General features: G+C 33.8%; 1 protein-coding gene across 1 annotated transcript; it reads left to right on the top strand.

The window, feature by feature from the left end:
* Window positions 1–4,550: 4,550 nt before the first annotated feature.
* Window positions 4,551–21,977, top strand: LOC142321195 (odorant receptor 49b-like). Its single transcript, XM_075359191.1, has 5 exons — window positions 4,551–4,705; window positions 9,111–9,210; window positions 16,021–16,125; window positions 17,553–17,711; window positions 21,915–21,977. Exons 1-5 carry the CDS (start codon window positions 4,551–4,553, stop codon window positions 21,975–21,977), a joined length of 582 nt encoding a protein of 193 aa, XP_075215306.1.
* Window positions 21,978–22,715: the final 738 nt, after the last annotated feature.

Here is a 22,715-nt window from a genome sequence, read left to right as displayed (position 1 = left end):
TAACATACTCACTAGACTTCACCATACACTTTAACTTGGAAAATCTTTTCAGATAATATGAATAGATTATTATATATATCATCTAATTCTCCTTGCCATAGTATTCCATTTTTTGCAGTAGGGTATCATGGCGAATCATATCTGAATAACATTGACCTGTCTTAGGTTTTCAAGCTCTGGGGCAATAGACGACATCATATCATTCAGATTTGTAATCATGGATCTTTTGGCCATGAAACCTTGTTATCGTTGATCAATATTAATAGACGAACAATCATAGAGGTGGTGGTATAGAACACTCAAAACCTTAGTCACCATATCTAAAACTGAAATTAATTTATAATTGAAGATTTCATGCAAATCCTCTTTCTCAGGGATAGGTGAAACACTAATGCTTTCTTCCAATAACTGGGAAAAATATCAGAAACAAACTAAATTTGAAAAGCCATGATAAAACTTGTGAGATCAGTTCTGCAATTGTTTTTTAATAATAAAAGAATGGATGCCATCACTAGCAGCTGCACAATGCAATCTGAGCTTCACAATTTAATCCAAGATTTTGTCTTTAGTGATGTCAAGGATGTTTATCATATCTGTAACCTGATGATTATCTTACAGAATGCATCTATTTTTGTTTTGTCTCTATATTTGTTTTGGAAGTATTTACCAAATTCTTCACTTAGTTCTAATTCTATTCTGAATTTTAATTTGAAGAATTCCATTGGATTTCTGAATAAGGATTATCATCAGTTAAAGGATTTAAAAAAATACAGAATGGGCCATGAAAAAGTAGCCCTGCCAGAATATGGAATAGAAAATTAACAACATAAGTTCGCGCACAGGACACTGGCATTGAAAATTGGAACAAAGGAAAGGGAGATGTACATTCGTACATAAGAACTCCCCTTCTGTGAGTCACGTGATTGACCCTCCCTTTCATGCTTCGACCATCAGTAGTCAGCTGAATTCAAGGTGAGGTGGGCTGTGTTGTGTTGTTCGTGAAGAGCGGTTGAATATTATAAAGTTGTACATAAGAACAGTTTGTTTTTTCAGCAGGATGAGGTGACCTGTCTCAAGTCTAAGATCTCACTTGCTCGTGTTCATGAACTATGTACTGCTGATTGACCTTTTTGCTTTCTTGTACGAAGTAAAGGAAATATTGTGATCGCGAAAAATTTTGGTTTTTAGATTTCAACGGAAATATTCATTTTGACCATCCCTGAATCCATTTTGACTAGTTTCGGCGTCACGTATGTACGTATCTCGCATAAATAAAAATCGATTAGCCGTAGAATGTTGAAATTTTAGATTTAGGACTGTTGTGAATTTCCCCATTTGATTGCAATCGACTGGACCAAAAGCGTCCAAAAATCCAAAAAAAAAAAAATTGATTTTAGACTTTTTCTTAGCTGCAGTAATAAGCCCTCATTGAGAACTTTTTAACGATATATTATGATATATCGTTAAAAAGTAGTCCTTATTTTCATTGGTTCCAGAGTTATAGCCAAATAAAATGTTAATTAATGAAATATTTGGGTCTTAAAGTGAAGGCACATTGGTTCGAATCCGAATTCATATACATTTTTTTTTAACTTTTTTTTTTAATTTTGATTTTTTAGTAATTATTAACCTCTGATTGTAAAAAATGTTTTACGATAAATAATAATTTGATAATAACAATAAAACTGAAAAAAAATCAGAAGTTATTAGTGAGAAAAAATTGTATGTACTTTTCATTTTAATCCAAAAATGTTTACAGAGGATAATAATTATTAATAAATCAATACAATTAAATTACAACAAAAAAAGAATCAAAAAAGAATATATGTATATGAAGTCGGATTGGAACCGATGTGTGCATGATCACGGATGCGTGTCGGATACGTAACATGAATGTCGTATGCAATACAAAATTAATATATAAACTAATATAAAATGCTGATACGGACACCACAAAAAAACGTGATGCAATATGGTATTCACTACCATGCAATTGTGTAACTGTCCATTTTATTAAAGAATTGGGGAAAGTATCTCACTTTCAAATGAGATAAGTTTAAATGAAGTGCAGAAAAAATGTGTGTATGTAATTTAATAGGCCTACAAGAAAGTCATCTGGTGTCCACATCAAATTTTTAAAAATATTTAAACATCTACCGATAATAAACAATTACTATACAGAGTGTTTCTAAAATGGTGGGCTTGCTATACATTTTCTGATTCTACTTGTAAAACTAAACAAAAAATATCCTTAGGAAAGATAGGGGGTACTCGAATAAATTCGGTAATATTTCATCGAATTGAATGTATAGTGAAGGGCATACAGACACAAAATTAGAATATAAATTTTCTGTCATAACTCGGCTATATTTTAACGGATTTAAAAAAATAAAATGTCATTTTGTTAAAAATAAAACGGTTAATATTTTAGCAAAAACACACATTTTGATAAATCTTATATTTATGTAGATATAAATAAACATAGATTAAAAAATAAACATGGCCGCCATTTTGTAATTTGTGAAGGTATTTAAATCCTGATTTTTAGTAATTTTAAAACTTTGTTACCAAGACGCTTACCAAATATTAATGTGATTTGTTCATCCGAACGTGATATATAAATTTTTATATAAAAGTAACAAAATGGCGTATAGCGAGAGAACGAAGAAGAAATTGCCATTTTTCCCAAGGATATTTTTTGTTTAGTATTACAAGTATAATCCGAAAAAGTATAGCCAGCTCACCATTTTAGAAACATTCTGTATATTGCATTTATAATGTCGTTAATGATAAACGAAATGATGAAGAATAAACACAACAAAGAACCCAAGTGAGAATATTTTATTCCTGACATCACAATGAATGATTTGAAAAATTTATCCTTCAACTTTACTTGAAATGATTTTTTCAGCAATTAACTTTTCAATCATTCCAATAATGAACCATGAACTCCAAGAACATTTAGTTCAGGTAGTAAAAATGAATGGTGTATTTTATCCTGTGCTTGAATTAAGTCTATATAAATTTTATTATCTTGTGAGTTGGTCTCAAATATATGAAAAATATATACTGTAAGTTCAGCTAGGTTAGTTATTACATGTCTATTCTTGATTCATACTTTTAAACTTTTAAAAACTGGAATTAACTGATCACAAATGATGTGAAAGATTTGGAAGCAACAGCATTTGGAAGCAGTTTTTTTAATTCTTTTATGTTTGTATTTGTAGTTAGAGAATTTTTAGGTTTTTATAGTAACACTTATAAAAGTTTTTTATTGAGTTTTATCATGGTCAAGTTGATTAGTGATAGTAGGGTAGTATGCAATTCTGGAAGATTATTATTACTATTTTTTTTTTTACAGATTTCTTTTGCAAATTACTTTTATTATTTTGTTAGGAACAGACTTTGTATGGTCTTTTTTGTTACTTTCTAATTTAGTATCTACAAGTAATGATAATTTTTTTTTCAAATTCTGCTCTAATATCATCCATTGTACCATGTTATATTCTCTTTCCTTCATAATTAATATTTGAGTCTGGGATTACAATAATTATAATATGTATCAGAAAGATTTTGGAAACCCTTTGTTAATATGCTTTGCAATCCAATGAGACTAGCTAATACATGTATTATGAAATCTTAATCTACAATAATTGCAAATTATTTAAATGCAATTATTCAATTGCAATTTAAATGTTTGTTGTGTTATTTGAATGTAGAATCAGATGAAATTTATTTATTTTTTAACAGCATTATCTTGAAATAAAAGAGAATTAAAATAAATTAACAGAATAAAATTCAGTTACTTTATTTTTTTAAATTCACAATATTAAAATAATGTAATTATGCTGAAATTGGACTTTAGACCAAAATAGAATAAATAGAAAATTGTATAAACTAGTAGTTAGAAAAAAACTATAAATAAACTTACTTCTAAACATATAATATATATTTTGTATAATTTAAGCTGCTTTCATAAATTTTACATTTAAATTTATCTATTGCCTTTTGATCTTTAGGTTCGATGAAAACACTTTTTTCACTTGAATGAATGAAAGCAATTTTTAAAACAAAAAGTCTTAAATTATGAAAAATAACAAAAAAGTAGAAAGGCTTTTTAAAATAAAATGATGAAATCATTACAACCACTGCGATTTTTGTTATTTCTCATTGGCATATACCAACCAAAAAACATCAGCAAAGGAAAAAAGATCTTTTATTACACATATTTAGTAATAATATGTACAGTCTTTTTTTCTTTTGCATTTCTTTATATACCAACTGCATATATATGTAGATTTGATGCAGGTCTATTTGCACAATATTCATCAATTGTATTCTATGCAACTATGACTGTAACAGAAATGATTTATCTAATTATTCAGAAAAACAATTTAATTAAGATATTGAATCGTTTAGAAAATGATTTTATTAATTACAACGATGATGATGATGATTGTGGTAAAAAAATTAAAGAAATGTGTAAAAGAGAAGAATTTTCATTTATGAAATTTATCATTGCATTACAATTCCCATTATTTATAGGAACTATGTCTGTTTACTGGTTCAAACAAGCATCATTAGATGACATGAAATGGAACCTTCATATGGGTAAAAAAAATCCTGAAAGAATAATTCCATACATGATTTGGGTACCATATGATGAAACTATATCACCATATTATGAAGTAACACACTGCATTGTGTGTGCCTGTTTAATGATATGTGCTCTAATAATGCATACAATAATTATTTTAATTCCCATCATTTCAATACATTTAAGTGGACAGTTTAAAATAATTGTTCTTATGCTAACAAACTTAGAAAAAGAGAGAAATATTAATTATATACTTGAAAACAAATATAATTTCAATGAGTTATCAGAAAAATCACTTGAAATAATAACAGATCATAAAAATCTATTAAGGTAAGTTTATATATACAATTATTTATAAAGTAAAGATGACAACTGCAGCAGGTACTATGAAACACTGTTTAATAAATTTTTTTTATTTAAATATAAAAAACAAATTTTGAAAGTACTGACTGAAAAATCAATAGAAAATTGTTAGATTGATTACTGTAATGATTTTCTGGCAGTTGAGAAAAAAGAAAGTGTTTTTCCATATAAGGTAAGGGTAACTGATTATAAAAATTATTTTAACACCTATCTTTTTGTTTTGTTTTCAATGAGTTGGAGAAATACCATTACGTACTCCTCATAAATGGGAGAGTGTCAGACTCGCACTTGCAGGACTCGCAGGGTTCGGCTAGATGTAATTAAAGGCCTATATGTTCCTGCACCCTACTGCTTACTGACTAAAATTCCTTTCTCACTGTTCCCCCACTCCGAGACCTGAGCCGCATTCAAGCATTACTAGGCCTTTAAGTGTCTTTGAGTTCAGAGGTTCAGGAGTCCCTGTGCTTCATCGCCGCCACCCATCTATGCAAGAACAGCACTCTGTGGTGACTCCACAGAGGGCTGTCACTATCCCTCTCACTGACCGGTCAGTTTCTTTACCTTGATGTTAGAGGTCTTTTGACAAGTTAACAGTAATCATTACTCATCAATCCTCTCCATTACTCCATACTAGTCTGCATCCCACTCTCGGAGCTCAGCTTCCTTCTTTTTGATAATACAGTAGACAAGCTGCTCAACTACAGCCCAGTCTTCTTTCCCATTTAGCATGATGTTAATAGTATTATCTGGTATAATTCCTGCAAGCTTCAATTGTTGCTTTATGTTCAACCACCGTGGGCAAACATAGAATGTGTGTTCACATGTATCCAAGTCACCACAATACATGCATAGGGGTGAATCCCACCTTTAAAATCTATGGAGATATGAATTAAAAACTTTGTGACCCGATAACATCTGGGTCAGGAAGAACCCAACCTCACCATGATTCCTAGTATACCATGGCTGCAATAGTGGCATGAGTCGTTTTGTCCATAGCCTTTTGTTTGAGTCTTCCCATTCCCTAATCATCAATGTAGTAGCCTCCTCCTTCTGCATTCCAGTATAAGTTCTTTTCAGCTGAATTGCTCTGTGGTGCACTGAGAGACATAGAAGAAACACTGAAGTGCACTGAGAAGTAGTGCACTAGAAGTGCACTGAGAGACCTGAGAAGTAGTGCACTAGAAGTGCACTGAGAGACATAGAAAGAAACATAGAATGTGTGTTCACATGTATCCAAGTCACCAGAATTGCTCTGTGGTGCACTGAGAGAACTCCTGCAATGATCTCAATTGCTGAGCCGGAGATTGTTCTATATGCAGACGCAATCTTGATAGCTCCTCTTCTGTGCAGAGGCTACCTTTTTTTTGGGTACTCTTGATTCCAAAGCATCAGCCCAGACCGGCATCGCATATAGAAGGACTGAAGTAGCAACTGTAAGGATGAGCTTTCTTTTACTGGGACTAGGTCCCTGTCTATTGCTCATAAGTTTTCCAGGAGTAACTATAACCTTCTCATCCTTTTTTGAAACCTCCATTATGTGTGTTGTAAAACTGCGCACCTTATCAGTAAACTCCAAGGTATTTTACATACTTAGAGGTGTTCACCCTGAGCCCATCAGCACACATGCTGATCTCTCTGATTTTGCGATGACCCACCATCGCCAGAGCTGAAGTTTTATGCCTCTTGCTTGTAACCAATAACTGATAATCCTTATTGCTCCACTTGCAGAAGCTTCAACCTCCAACTCAGTATGACCTGCAGTGAGAAGAGCGAGATCATCCGCACAGGTGATCAAAGTACTGCCTCCTGGGAGCTCCTGTCACAAAATATCATTAAATGCCAGGTTCCAGAAGATGGGGTCCAGCACCGATCCCTGCAGGATCCCTCCACCTACCTACATTTTAATTTGGGAATTCATTTTAAATTTAAGAATCCATAGAATTTTAGTCTGTTATTTTTACATTTGTTTATTACCTTTAATGATTTCTTAGACACTGTTTTAGAGGATTTTCTTAGGTCTCTTACTTACAGAAAAGATGTACATACATCATATGATGTTTTATTGCATAAAAAAGAGGCTGTTTTTAGTTATTTGATTTCCCTTTGTTTCTCACTTTGATGTTTACTAAATTTCCATGATAATAGAGTTCCATGATAATAGAGTATGAATGATTGACAAAAACAACCAACCTCATTTTACTCAAAACATAGCAGAACATTTGCAAAAGTTCCAGTGAGAGATACCAACCATCCTTTTAACAAGAGGATCTCATGTTATCTAACTTCAGTCTTTTCTGAAATTAAAGGAAACTGAGCAGAAAATGCATGCAGACCAATGATAAAATTCACCAAAATGTCACTAACTAGTTAAGGAACAGGCGATAGAGACCTTCAATCAGGGAATCATCAAATTTGTCTTCTGATCTCAATGGGGAGTATGTTGAAAAATATTTTAACACATATTTGCATTATAAAAATAAGAATTTTAAACTACATAAAACTGTTTATGAAAATTGATTCTTTAAAAGTAACTTCATATGGTATAAAAAAAAAAATGAAATAAATACCCTCATGTCCAACCAAGATTCACTGGAAAATTTACTGAAACAAAAATAGTTTATTGATTGATGATAGCATCCTTATTGTAGAGTCTAATTACTGCTGTATCTCTATAACGACCACTTCTACTGTTCATTGTTTCATGAATGCCAAGTCACCTAATATACTAAAATGTAACATACCTTTTATTTTATTATTCTACAGTGAAGGAAAGGAAAACAGATATCATTTTTATTCCAAAAGTAGCTATTTGTATTCTTTTTGAATTACATAAAAAGATTTACAGAAAGTCTTCAGAATTATGTTGTTATAAGTCTTCAGAAATTGTTGATTTCAAAACAAGTAAAATGTAAATAGTGTATTTTTTAACTTCCAAATTGTACCTGAAGACTGCTCTATGCTCTTGAATCACCTTTTTTCTACCTATATTGTTGTCTGGAAAGAGTATATTCTTGCTTTATTCTCATTTTTTAATAATCCTTTTTACTGTTCAATTTTTTTCAATTATTGTGTTGTAAAATTTCACAGAAAACCTTGAGAATTTAATGTTTCTTTGCAATGGCTACTCATACACCAGATCAAGTGAAGTTAGTTTCTTTATGATACATACATTGATGGTTATAAAAGGTTAATTAATGACTTGAAGTTTTAGAAAAACTTTTGGTGTGCTTGTCTCCATTTCAGCTTGAATTTGCTTGTAAGTAGAGAAGAGATGGAAGTTATACACATAATCATTTTCACTTTGGAAATTGAAAGAATTAATAGCAAGTAAAATAATTAAAGGATGCTAAGTAACTGATAATAAAAAAGTAATATGATCCTTCAATGACAAACATCCATTTTTTTTAAAACTACATGTTTATTTAAAAGATTAAGCAATTTAAAATAATTACCTCTGGTCAATGGTATGTTTGTTCTTTTCTCTAATATGAATATTTATAAAATCAAAAGTATCTGCAACTTTTTTAATCATCTAAAATTGGTTTTTGTATCTTAAATTCATCACTCAGTTTGCTGATGTGATAATTAATTAAAGATAAAATATATTCTTACCTTTTGTGGAACTTAATTTACAACTGGTTTATTCTGGATATGAAAAGATAATTGTGTTTACTTTAATAGTTGTTTATCGTAGAGCCAAGCTTCATTTGTTATTGATGCTTAAAATAATCATTTTACATTTTAGAAGAAACACTTTTGAACTTCTACAAAGAGAATAAATTTATCAGGGCTGACACTGTGCTACTATCTCAATTTATATTATTCCCAGATCACATGCTTGTCTATCTCTGATCTTGCTTATTTTCCTTTCTCTAAATATTTTTCTATGTAAATCTATGATTTTCAAAAATATTTGTCATGTACAGATACATTATTAACATTTTTATAAGTCAGTTATATGTATCAATTTTTAAAGTTTAAGAATAAATACATGTTTTTTATGTTTAAGTACAAATTTGAACACAGATTGTTTTTTTGTTATGAATGAATTTCATTCAACGAAAAATAATTTATTAGTTGCCATTACTGTTATTTTTTTAATAATGTAAACATACAAATCTGTTATAACTTTGTCTGCTACACATTTCAGGTTTACAGCAGAAATTATTCAATTTTTTCAACCATTAATATTGTTAAAAATAATTTTTTATTTTGGTCTCCTTAGTGTCTTGTTATTTGCTGTATCAACTGTAAGTATGTTATAAGTAATTAAGTAAGAGACTAATTAAGTATAATAGTTAAATAAGTGTATAATAATTAAAAGTATATAACAAAGTTCTTAAATATGATAGATTTCATCCTTTAATACCAACATTGTGCAACTACAAAATGATGATTTTTATGATCTTCTTGATTTCTACTGGTTTTTTGGTGGGGTTTTACTGGATTGTACATTGGCAAGTGTGATGGTTAGTTAATTGGATGTATTTTTTATGTATCTGAAGATTTTGGATAATGGACGACCTTGTGATTTTTATGTTTTAAAGCTTCATTGCCAGTAGTAAATAAGTCATTATCAACATTGATAACATTGAAATATTTTTAGAGGTAGATTAATTTTAATTTTAGTGGTAAACAAGAAAGCAGGTTATCTTCTTGATAACAGAGACTATTATTTAGCTTAGATATAAAAACTATAGCTTGCAAGTAAAGCTACTGTTGTTGGCGATAAATTGTAATTTTATCAATTTATTTCATTTTAATTTGGATTTATTATTTTTTTGTATATACAGTGCTTTTTTTTGTATAGACAGTTTTTTTCCCTGGCACTGGTGTGATTTGAGAATGTGAAATGGATAAGGAAGACGTATCGTCCAGGGTGCTGGTGAGATTGCTGACATAGGGAATAGGGAGAGAGTATGCCAGTTCGACAATGACAGGCGACAGTGACCATTAAGCATGTTGAGGAGGAAACCAAACAACTGCTGACAAAGAAAGGGAATGAACACAGTGTGAAGAGAGCAGAGTGAGATCACCCAGAAACCCCCAAGAAGGTTCTTAAAGTGGATAGAGTGAAGGGTCTGGACATTCCTGATCTCGTTGCCTGACTCCAGATGGTGTCTAAGGAATATGAGGATTGGGTAGAAAAATACACCAGTAAGACACTCATATAGGAAGAGTTGACCAATTTGGTCGTGGAATTCGTAGCATATCAGAAGAAGAAGCTGTCATGAGAGGATTGTGCCACTCAGACTGATACGGAGGTTAGTCAGAATAAGGTGTTGCAACTACTGGAGGATGGAGTGCATAATAATGATCTAGATGAATTAATTATGATGCGATGGCCGAAGGGATGTTATACCCACATGGTTGAGAAGAAGGAGACCTGTTTTGGTGAACACAATGGTGATGTGGCGGTCATCCTTGACCTCGTGAAGTTGAAAGGTGCCTTTGGGGCCTCTCTTTATAAAACGAGGTTAGAGTCCAAATGGACAGTTGACCACTAGCCAATTGTTGGCGTTCATAGCCACCACGAAGGTACTTCTGGAGGAGAGTTCGGAGGGGTCGGACAGGACGATTTTTGTCCTAGTTTTGGATTCCTTGATGGATGAGAGGGAGAGACTCATGCAATTGAAGAATGGTATTGGAGGCATTTTCACTAATGCGAGGAGCGACGTGGTATTTGGAGTAGAGGAGGATATGTTTGCACTCACATATAGGAAGCTGGTGGAGTACTCAGCTAGGAGGATGCACTAGACAACATATATACATACATATAGGGCTCCGCAGAAGGAAGCGGGAAAATCAGAACCTTAGATCTGCTCGAAAACAGTGGTTATAAAGGCAACTAAAGCGGGTTGCAAATATACTGATGTGCTGAAGGACCTTAAGACTGAGGTTAAGGGGGAGTCCTCAGAGGTGCTGTCAGTCTATAATGGCAGGAATGAGGAGGTCCTAATTTGAAAAACGGATGACGGACAGAAGGCTGATAATTTATTCCAGAAAATCCAAGTTGGCATGAGAGGGGGGTACAAGTCGCTTGGAGAAAGAAGGAGAGACTGGGGAGGGTCTGCATAAAAGATGTCTCAGCATCGGAGGAGGAGGTTGTAAATGATCTTGAGGAACTCATTGCTTTAGAAGAAGAACACAAGAAGTGCTTAAAAATGCAGCCTACTTACTCTGGCACTCAGGTGGCGACCTTGATGGTGCTGAACACGTAGGCAGATATATTATTGAAAAAGAGCAGGATTGCAGGGTGTCCCTTAGCATCGATGAGGAAAGGTGCTATAAATGTTGGGACGTGGGGCATATATCTGCTAAATGTCAGGGCCCCGATAGGTTCCGATGCTGCTTCAACTGCGGTAAGGAGGGACACTTTAAGGCAGGATGCAGGGAACCCACGACCTGCAAGAAGTGTGGTGCGAAGGGCCACCGATTTGGCAGCCCTCAATGCAAGTCATGAAAATTCTGTAACTGAACACGAATCGCTGCCGCCAGTCGCATGACCTGCTGTGGATTATGGCTGGGGACACGGGAGCGGATTTTCTCCTAGTCTCTGAACGTAATTATCGAGCTGTTGCAGACGATAGGTGGTACAAGGATTTAGATGGCACTTGTGCGGTCACTACAGTAACCAGTCGACAGGCCGTCATCAACTGGGGAAGAGGTAAGCGATTTTTATGGGTGACTGTGGCGGGGATTACATGTTATAATTGCTACTTCTCCCCTAACGTACACCTGAGAAAATTTTCCGAGGTGATAGAGGGATTAGCCTTGGAGATTAGGAGTACGCGGGGTCCATCATTGGTGGCGATTTCAATGCTAAGAGTCACGAGTTGGGCAGTATGTGGCTGACAAAATGAGTAGATTGTTGATTGCGACGATGGATTCCCTCGGAATGGTGTGTGTAAATGAGTTTGGCGCACTCATGTTCCGTAGGGGGAGCCGAGGGACTACGCTGGACCTGACATTTGTTGGGGAGAATTACGCCGGCAGTGTACAGTGGTGGGTATTATACAGGGAGACGCTCAGCGATCATAGTTGTATGGAATTGGTCGTTGAGCGCTCACTGAGTGGCCGGACTGATGTGGAGGGACAACTAATCAGACACCCTGTGAGTATTTGACCTATGCTGATGACTTAGTCCCAGATACCGGCACTTAGGAAGAGAGCTTCTTAGAAAAAGTGTCGGGTTTGGATATTAATGTACCCGAGAGGCTGCATGAAGCTATACACGAAACCTGTACAGAGACCCTAACTAAGCTTGGGGTTTGGATAGATCGTCGTCGACTGTTTTGGTGGAATATAATAGAAGAGCTGAGCAGGAAATTACCTGAGCTGTGAACAGGTTAAGAAGAGTATTTACCCGAGGAAGGAGAAGGGGTAACGCTGCGAATGAGGAGGCGGCTTTAAGATTAGGACAGTCCAGGAGGGAGCTTAAAAAGGCCATCGCAGGGTCAAAGAAGGAAAACGTTGGTGTGAGTTACGTGCGGAATTAGATGAATATCCGTTTGGTGACGCATACAGACTGGTCATGGGTAGGTTTGGGAGGGCGTTGCCCAGACTGCCGGTGGATCAGCTGACACGTGCTCTGTGAAAGCGTTTTCTTCGGGAGAAGAAATGGAATAGACGAGAAATCGTGGGCGGAGAGATCCCGAGATTCACGGTGGAGGAGTTCTAATATGCTGTCAACAAGGTTAAACCCCACATGAGTTCGGGACCGGGCGGAATTACGGCGGAGGTGTTAAAAATTATGACTGAGGCGTTCCCTTCGTCATTTCTTGAGGCGTTCAATCAGGCCTTTTCTTGTGAGGTTATGCCGGGTAGCTGTAAAACAGCCAGGCTGATCATGGTGCCTAAGGTGCTTAGTAGTTATGGATCTATATCCCAGATTAATTCTGTTGGAAAGGTCTTTGAGGCTCTCCTGGCTAGGAGGCTTAGCCTGGAATTGGAGCGGCGTGATGGACTGTCCGAGAGAAAATATGATTTCAGGAAGTCCACTATGGATGCAATAGGTAGAGTTTTGGAGATTGCTAAGGTGGTAGCATCAGGAACTTGACACACTCGAGAGATACCGGTGTTGATTATGGTAGATATTGAAAATTCTTTCAATACTATTGGATGGAATGTTATTTTGGACAGGAAGGTTTGACAGGTAGGGAGATGCTGATCACCTCCGAAGAGAATGAGGAAGTTATCATGACCATGGAGAAAAGGGTGCCCCAGGGGTCAATTCTGGGCCCCTATTATAGAATGTGGCATATAACGGCCTCCTGGGCATTGAGGACTCGGCACGGGTGCAATTAGTCGCCTATGCGGATAACCTCGCCATTATGGGGACGCGAAGGAACGCTAGTGAGGTTAAGTTCCGGGCCAACCGAGCCCTGGTGGTGGTGGTGGACTGACTAAAGGCTAGAGGGCTTAAGGTTGCACCTCATAAAACTAAAATGATCCAGATGACGGGAAGAAGGAGAATCCCGAGGATCACCGTTGGACTGGAAAGAGTAGAAGTGACCCCCTCGGAGAGAGCGAGGTATCTTGGTGTCTGGATGGATCGTACGAGGGGGTTCAAGGTGTATATTGATGAGATGTGCAAGAAAGCGGAGACGGTGTCATCGGCCGTCTCTAGTTTGATGAGTAACGTCGGTGGCCTCCGCGCTTCCAGGAGAAGACTAATAGCGTCCATAGCGGCCTCGGACAATCTTATACGCAGTTCCGGTATGGTTTCAAGATCTGAAGGTTAAGCGTAATTGTACTAAGATATTCAGTACTTATAGAAGACTTGCGCTGCATGTGGCCATGACATACCGATCGGTGTCGCTTGAAGCCGTCCACGTGATATCCGGTTTAGCTCCGATTGATATGCTGGTGGAGGAGCGGCAGGTAGATACGGGGATATGGAGACCTCCATATCTCCAGAAGCAGGATGTTTGATCGATGGCAGTAGAGGTGGGATGCGGCCATCACTGACAGGTGGGTGCATCGGCTAATATCGTGTGTCAGGACCTGGCTTAACAGGAAACGGGTAGGTGGATTTTTGGACAGCCCAGTGGTTCACGGGAAATGGGTCGTTCAATGTCTACTTCCATGCTAGAGGGAAACGGGAGACACCGACATGTATGTACTGCCATGAAAGAGATATTGTAGAACACACATTTTTAATGTGTCAAACATGGGCTACAGGGCGGACGTTTGATGACCGCTCAACAGTAATGGTCTCCCCAGAAGAGGTCATGAACTATATGTTGGCTTTGCATGAAAAATGGAACAGTTGAGTCGTGTGGTTTAAAGATGTATTCTAGGTAGCTTGCAGAAGAGAAGACGTAGTTGGGTGGTTTTCAGGCAGAGAGTGACAGTGGAAGGCCAGCCTTTGGGGGTGGACAGTGGGAATCCAACAGGATTATCGCTGCTGGGTGCCCCTGGGGGACGCTGAAAGCTGTTGCTTGACGTTGGCACTGGGTTTGCCTCCATGCCAGACAGATGGAAGACATCGATTGGTGTACACTGCCATGTTAGAGAATATGGAACATGCATTTTTTTATGTGTCCAAGATGGGCTACAGAGCGCCATTGAAGGAATAGTCTCACTGGAGGATGTCATGCAACATATGCTGGCCTCGCGTAAATGGAACATCTGTGCTGTATGGTTTAAAGATGTACTCTCCTGGAAGCTTTTAAAAGAGGTGAGACATTTGGGTGGTGTTTGGGTGGATAGTGATTGTGGAAGACGGCCAGCCTTTGGGGGTGGGCAGTGAGGGTCCAACTGGATCACCACTGCTAGGTGCCCCCCCCCCCCAGGGAACGCTGGAAGCCATTGCTTGATGTCGACACAGGTGAGCTTGTGGACACATGAAGTGATGATGCAATACCTTTGGGGCGGTTTTATCACTGTGTTGTGTGAGGGGGAGGGGTTTTAGTGGGTGCCTATCTTGGCAGGAAACCCCACACACCCAGCAGTATGGGCTGCTGGATGTCTGGTTATAGATTAAAGTAATCTGAAGTTGACTTTTGAGATGGATAGGGTTATTCTAAGAGGAGTAAACTGAGAGCCATTTGCAAAATTTAAAGATTTCTTAAAAGGGAAAGTGACCAACTGAAAATTTGAAAGAAATTTATTCTGGATACTGAAGGGGTTGAAAAACTCATGAGAATACAAAGTAATTATTAGGTTAAATATTATAGTTAATTGTTAGGGAAGTTAATTAATTATGATGTTGAAATATTTATTGGTAGTTTAGCATGATCTTACTATATGCAGAAAAATCTTTTCACATAAAATTTTTAATATATTACCATGGTTATCTTCAGATAGTGGAACCAAACATCAAATTGATTACAATGCAATTAGTAATATATAGTAGTATATAGAGGATGCTCGAGTAATGCTCGCAACAAAGGAAGAAGTAGTGTCACAAGTGACCATCACTTGATGATGACAGAATTTTGAATGTAAATAATGGATTGTCCAAATAAAAGGATGAAAATTGTAAAGTTGTCTAAGAAGACCAAAAAATGAAGTAAGAAGAGCACTTTAAGGAATTTCTAAATACAAAGTACAGTTACAATGGAAGAGGTAAATTTTCAGCAGGGCCAGACTATTGCAAGCAATATAGATTCAAATCCCTCTTGAAAAACGAGATCAAAAAGGAATGAAATTAGAAATAGCAACTGGTAAAAAAATATTCTATCAGAAATATTGAAAGTAGATTTGGAAACCACCACAAGTGTATTGGAGTCATTCTTTAAAATGATGTGAGAGAGAGAGAGAGAGTTGATCCTAAAAGAGTGGAAGAAGGGCATTTTTGTCAAAACACCCAAGAAAGGAGAATAGTGTGATAAAGTGAGGTAATGGAAGTGTGATAACTGCTGAGATATGTGCTCATGTTTATGATTAACAAAGTTCTGTCAAAGAGTACTCTTCCAAACTGTTGACTCCATTAAGAAGTAATAAAATTGTAAGTGAAAAATGATGGGATTATAGCATTCTAATCATCTATCCTGAATTTTATGACCTTCACTGGAATTTGGTTACCTTTTTCACTAACTCATTTTTTTTTCTAGGTCCCATTTGGAAGTACAGTGTACTTTCAATCATTGTTTTGTTCTGTTGGATTTACAGCAGAATTATTCTTTCTTTGCATTTATGGAGAGAATTTATCTTCAGAAGTAAGTTACACAGTAGTTATGGTTAGAAGTATATAATAACCATGGTTAGTAACTAACCATAACTTGTTAATTGATTTAAACAGTTTAAATACACTTGTTTAGACATTTTTAGAACATTAACAACAATGATTTTAATTTTTAAGTGTTTCTTCATAATTTTTTGATAGTAAAATGTCAAGTGAAAACAGCTGGAACTGTGTACATTTTTGGCAATAAGAATCATTTTAAAATATAAACTCCTAAAATGACAAACTGAATTAAATTTAATAAATGAAATGTTTTTAAAAAAAAATTGTAATGTAATTTTGATTAGTCTTCAGTAATTGGTCTAAAGTAATCCCATATACAAAAATTACAAGTTCACAAAGACTGACAACTGGGTGTACAAAAAAGTATCACAACTTAGCATACTTGAACATTATCAAATATATAAAAGGCAAAATCAAGTAACACTTATATATTAAATGAGCAGACATAATTCAACAGCAACAATTCCCTGTGAGTGACCACAATAGTGAGTAAAACGTTGTGATGTAAGTTTCAAAAAACATTACATTAAACTAAATATGTTCAGGTTACTGTTTCAAATTTTATGGTTTTAAATAGTAATACTTTTTATTTTTAAATGAGAAAAGTTTATTATGATTTAAATAAATGAGTGTTTTATTAGTTAGTTTCTGATTTTATTGTTAAAGGGGTTCATTATACATTGTGTAAATCAAATTCAGCACAAAAAAATCAAAGTTCAGAGATTAATCTGAAACTCCTAAACCTCACAATGTAGTAATACAAATTACATACAGTAAATGCAGGAGTTCTGATGAGAAGGTCCAATCACCTTTTTTCTTTCACCTAAATAACACACCCATTTTTTTCAGCTATCTGATCATTATCCCAGTTGTATAATGATGGGGTATCCCTGCAGACTGTGCTTTGCAGTAGTAGTGTTTTTTTTTGTAGTTTAATGTTGTTAATACATTACTTCCCTCCCTGAGGTTTGTTGTTTAGCAAAAATACTTAATCAAAATATGCTGCAGTATTTTAGTTATTGCATTGGTAAATAGTACAATTAAAATTTGTATGAGCATGCAAGAGCTGTAAGAAAAACCAATTATGAATGGTAAAATAAAATATAAATCATATAATTTGGATTAACTCAGGTTATTGAGAAATACTGATTTTCTTATTACAATCATGGGAATCATATTATCGGCCACCATCCTGTAAATGTTGACTTGTTATAACACCAAGGTTTTTTAAACCAATTGTAAAGTAATATAAACAGACTAGTTCAACATCACTCCAGCAAGCCATTCTGAACAATATGAAAAAATGTTTTTTCAATAAAAATTATAATGTAAAATAATAGCCAGAAAAAAGTAAAGTAATTGAGTAATTAAATTTTTCTTATTTTTTGGTGTTTACAGAGTCAAAAAGTTGGTATTTCTGCTTATAATTCTTTGTGGTATGAATACCCAAATAATGTCAAAAAAGCTTTTTTATTTATGTTGTTAAGATCACAGAAGAAAACTCAGTTCAATGTTAGAAACAATTTTATAGAAGTATGTCTCAAAACATACATTCAGGTAATATCCAAAAATCAAATCATTTTAATAACAACTAAGCATAATTCTCTTGTTGCTTAAATTTTTTACTAATTCTAAATCTGTATTGGATACTAGGAATTGTAAGTTTCTGGCAAGAACTGTTTGGTGCATTAGCTTGAATTTATGTCACAGAATTAAGAGACTAGTATATGTTTGATGTTATTTCTCCATTAGCTGTTTTAATAGACTAATGCTCATTAATAAGATAAAGGAATAACTTTTGTGTGTGTAAAAGTAAAATTTAATTGTTATAATTGATTTCTTTAATAATGTGAAGGACCATAACCAAAAGGCCTTGCAGTTGCGCACAATATCCAAATACCTTGGTGTGAGAATTCAAATTCTACCTTGAAATTTTGATTACACACACTAATGAGATTACTTCAAACTCTGTACAGTTTATTAATAAAAATAAATAGTCTCACTTGAGGGAGGTAGTAGGAAAGTGGCATTTTTCTACCCAGAGACCGTAAAGAGAAAAAATTTCAGAAATACAAAGAGAATATAGATAGAGAAGAAACATCACGTCAACAAGTGAATTATAACCTAGAAGTGAAAATATTTATTTGTGTGGGATGGGTCTACCTTACTTAACCTGAATGTTTATTTTTTGTTAATTATTAATTCATCGTCTAAATTATTATTTTTAATTAACTACAATTGATTGTTGTTTCATAAATGAAGGAACAATCATTAAATTGTTGTATGTCTTTTTAAAGATTGCGTACATGTTTCACATTTTCTTATCCCAACCTTATACAGAGTGTTTCATTTTAATCGCTCCAGGCGATTTTGCTCGTAAAATACGCACAATACAAAAAAATTACCTGAACAAAAGTTACTCAGATTGGAGAAGACACCTCAAAGGGTGACCTTGGAGTTGACCCTGAACTTGACCTTATTTCAAGGTCAAAACAGTTATTTCAAATGGAATGACCTATTTCTGACCCCACCAATGAAAAGAGCAGAAAATTTTGCATTGAAATATGTAGTCATAATATGACCTTGAACGTTTTTTTTTAGATCATACGGCTAACAATCAGAGATAGTGTTATGATAGTGTAAGGTCATTCTTGTGTTCTTTCCCATAGTTTGGGAGATAGGTGGCCTGTAACATAAATATTCCAAGAATATTGTATGAACTTCAAAAACGTGTAACTAGTATGACACTGTCTCCGTATAACACTATCTTTGGTGGTTAGCTGTATGACCATCAAAAAAGGTCCAAGGTCATTTGTGTGCTACATATTTCAATGTAAAATTTTCTTCTCTTTTCATTTGTGGGGTCAAAAATAGGTCATTCTTTTTGAAAAAAATCGTGTTAACTTTGAAATAATGGTGAAGGTCAAGGTATAGGTCAAACCCAAGGTCACCATGAGGTCTCACCCTCCAATCTGAGTATTTTTTGTTGTTTAGGTCATTTTTTTTATTTTACGAAAAAAATCGTCTGGTGAGATTTAAATGAAACACTATATATTCTACGCTTTCTTCTGTAGCTTCAAAAATTCTCTTTACATGATGTTTCTTAAAACAGTATTGAATATTGGGCATGAGAAGTTGTCTATTCATGAAATACTGCTCCCATCAATCACTTGTCAAAGCATATACATTTAATCTGAGAGCAAAGAAATTTGAGCTTATTCTTTTACAAATTTAATCTATATGGTCATTCCAAGTGAAGAGATTAAATTTTAACTAAGAACTAATTTAATTCTATCTGATTTTTGGTGGAAGAATTCCTACTTCAATTACTCATAACCTAAACAAAAACCTTTATAAATATTTGTAAATTGTAAATGGGTGAAATGAGTTTTTTATGTTCATATATGAATATAAGAACAAGAGAGCTCACAATAAAGTTAGTTAACATGGTGAAATTAAATTTCTGTGTATCTTAGTGTTGAATATCACAGCGGTTCCCTTCAAAGAAATCTTAATGGGGAGATATACATCAAGACTAAGTGCTTTGAAACAGCTTTAGAACTGATTTTGTGGAATCGCCTACAATGCTGTTAATGTTTGGCACTTAATGTCATCAAACATCATGTATCCCTTACAACGTTTGAAAATATATTTGCAAAAAGAAGCCACAAAGGCCAGATTTGATGAATGGGGTGAGTGTTGCAACACTGATTTGTTTTCCTGCTCACAAACAGTGCTGTGAGTAGTACATTGTCATGACCCATATATTGCAGTTGAAAAATTTTCTCTTTTTCATCTAATTTATTTACATTGCTCTTCCACCAGTTTCACATGGTAGACTATTTCAGTATGTATCTAATTTTTCCAAATCTACAGAGAAAAATTCTTTTAATATCAAAAAGGCAGCAACATTGTACTGACTCAAATTTTGGCTGACAAAACTATTTTGAGCATGTATAATCATTTCTCTACTGCATACTTTGTTACTCTCTCTCAGGATATATTTGTAGACCAATTACTTCTCACTTGTGATGATATGCTTTAAAATTTCATTTTTTTTTTGCCTCTCCTTAAGTTCTTGCCAAAATTCATCCATCAGTAAGGTATTTTGGTACCACTTTTGCACATACCTCACGTTAACTTTTACATAGCTCACTTTTAACTGTTTCTCTATCAGTGTTCACTTATTCTACTGAGCTTTTGACAATTTTTGCACACAATTTGGTGAAATTTTGCAATGTATAAAAACTTTTTTTTATCAATTCTCACTGCTGGTCACATTGACCTCTTTTCATCAATAACACTTTCTTTTCCCCCAGAAAATTGTTTTACTTACTTTTAGACTTATATTAACTTTTAACTTTATAGCATTATTCCCATAACTGTTTACATCTCCGTAATTCCACTTCCACTTCTGCCAAATCTTATGAGAAATTTAACACTTGTTTGTTGTAACGATGTAACGGAATTCTTGTAACGGTGTATTAAAACACACATGACTTCTCTTTGAAATGAAATAGATCATCTATAATAAAGCTGTGAGGTACCAGTATGAAGATGTAAGTGAAGCAATATAGTGTGTTAACACATAAGATATGCAACTGCAATTTGCTAATTTTATTCTCACACATACTCATTCATTCATTTTATTCTTTCATGCTCATTTTACTCTCACACTTTTATTCTCACATGTTTCTTTTTTTGTGTGCGAGAGAAAATACTCATGCCAAATATGTGTGTGTGTGTGTGTGTGTGTGTGCTTATATATTGGTATGATAGTTTCTTCTAGTGATGGTTTTTGGTTTGATTTGATAAATTCTTTGTTTGAAGCATCCCTTTATAACTCACAATTTTCTGTTTGCTCTCTGCTGCACTTACAAAACTGATTTGTCATTTCTTATGACAAATTGTTTGCATCTTTTCTGAAATTTTAAATAAAATTGCTCAAAAGTTCATCTGTAGAGTAATTAGTTTCACTGATGGAAACTTACAAGTGATTTTAACCCAACTGGTTGCTTTAAAAAGGGAAATTGATATGATAGAAGCAGCTTAGATGTTGAGTATTCATTAAACAAAATAAAAGCCATAAAATTTTGCAATCATTTTGCCTTCTACTTATGAACTATCTCAGTTTTTGGCTACTATCTCACTCTCCTATTATAGAGTGTTCTACGACTTAATGCTAAGCTGTGACTTGTTAAATGGTAAACTACAAGTTTTTACTTTAGCATAAGAGAACCTTACATAACCAAGAAATTTTAAGTAAAAAATTAATTTTTAAAAATAGTGGTATAGAAATTCAGTGAAAACATTATGGTTATAGACAATTTTATAAAAAAGTTGATTTTTCAATTTGACAGAAGGAAATTTACTAAACAACTAAAGAAAATATGGAAGATCTTATAATTCTTATCCTGCTAGTAATTTTTGGATATGTTTTGGTATTTATGTTTTTATATATTTTTACATTTTTAAGCACTTTGTTTTTAGTATATAATAACATCAAAATATTAAAAAAAACATAAACAAATAAATCTAAAATGACACAATTAATGTTTTTAATGTTGCTTTATTACAAACTGTTATCATTTCACTGTCTTCCAGATGGGAACCCTACATAATGATTCATCTGGGGTTAAAATAGTTATGTGGGTAGTGGAAACTGCTTGAATAATTTTTGCTGCAATATTATTTATAACTATAATTTATTATAATTATTTTTATTTATAAAAATAATTTTAATTAAAATTATTTTTTCAGGTTTTTCAGGCTTCATTTTCTTATTTCACGGTTTTGCGAAAGGTACATGAAAAAGAATTATAATTAATTAATAACAAACTCATAAGTTGTATCAGATGAGGTATAAAAAATAAATAGATTTAAAAAATAATGTAAATATAGTTTTATTTATAAAAATTTGACCAAATAAAAGCATTACTATAATAAATAAGTGGGATGTATAAGATTAAATTATTTATCTGAAAGTTACTCAGAGATTGAATTGTCAGTATAACATAAACTTAAGAAATACTTTTTATCTATATAAAAAACAAAATTTCTCATTTTAGTCTATTATTATTATTTTTGTCCTACACCAAAAATAATGATTAAACTATTTGATGTCAAGTATAATTTTAAAGAAGAATCAATTTTCTACCACATAAAATCAGACGATTTTATAATTAACAAACACATTGCTCTTTAGAAATTATCCTTACCTTTATTTTTTTAGTTGGTTTGAATAATTATGACATAACCTTTATAAGAAACATGATGTGAATTTAACTACAATATATATATATATATCACAAATAATGAAGCAAATAAAAGCATTGTAAAACAATTCAAAATTCAGATAATTAACAAAAACCTTTTAATTACAAAAATTTCTATAAGTTATCATTATACATTTTAATTAGGCCTAAAATGTATATTAACTATTTAACACACATTTCTCTATGTCAATCAACATTTTACTGAAACTACCAAAAAATGCTAGTGTGTTCTTTATAGGGAAGGAAACAAACTATCATAACATAAGAATTTTGAGGATTTGTTGAA

The sequence above is a fragment of the Lycorma delicatula genome, chromosome 3, assembly GCF_047948215.1.
Source record: "Lycorma delicatula isolate Av1 chromosome 3, ASM4794821v1, whole genome shotgun sequence".
NCBI classification, from domain to species: Eukaryota; Metazoa; Arthropoda; class Insecta; order Hemiptera; family Fulgoridae; genus Lycorma; species Lycorma delicatula.
The sequence above is the reverse complement of the archived record's forward strand: the minus strand, read 5'-3'. Positions and strand labels throughout refer to the sequence as shown.

Excerpts from the sequence above, each read along its gene's own strand:
- LOC142321195 (XM_075359191.1), top strand. The coding sequence starts at position 4,551 with ATGTCTGTTTACTGGTTCAAACAAGCATCATTAGATGACATGAAATGG. Across the intron at positions 4,706-9,110 it reads GAAGTAACACACTGCATTGT|GTTTACAGCAGAAATTATTC; the intron begins GTGTGCCTGTTT and ends TACACATTTCAG. Across the intron at positions 16,126-17,552 it reads GAGAGAATTTATCTTCAGAA|AGTCAAAAAGTTGGTATTTC; the intron begins GTAAGTTACACA and ends TGGTGTTTACAG.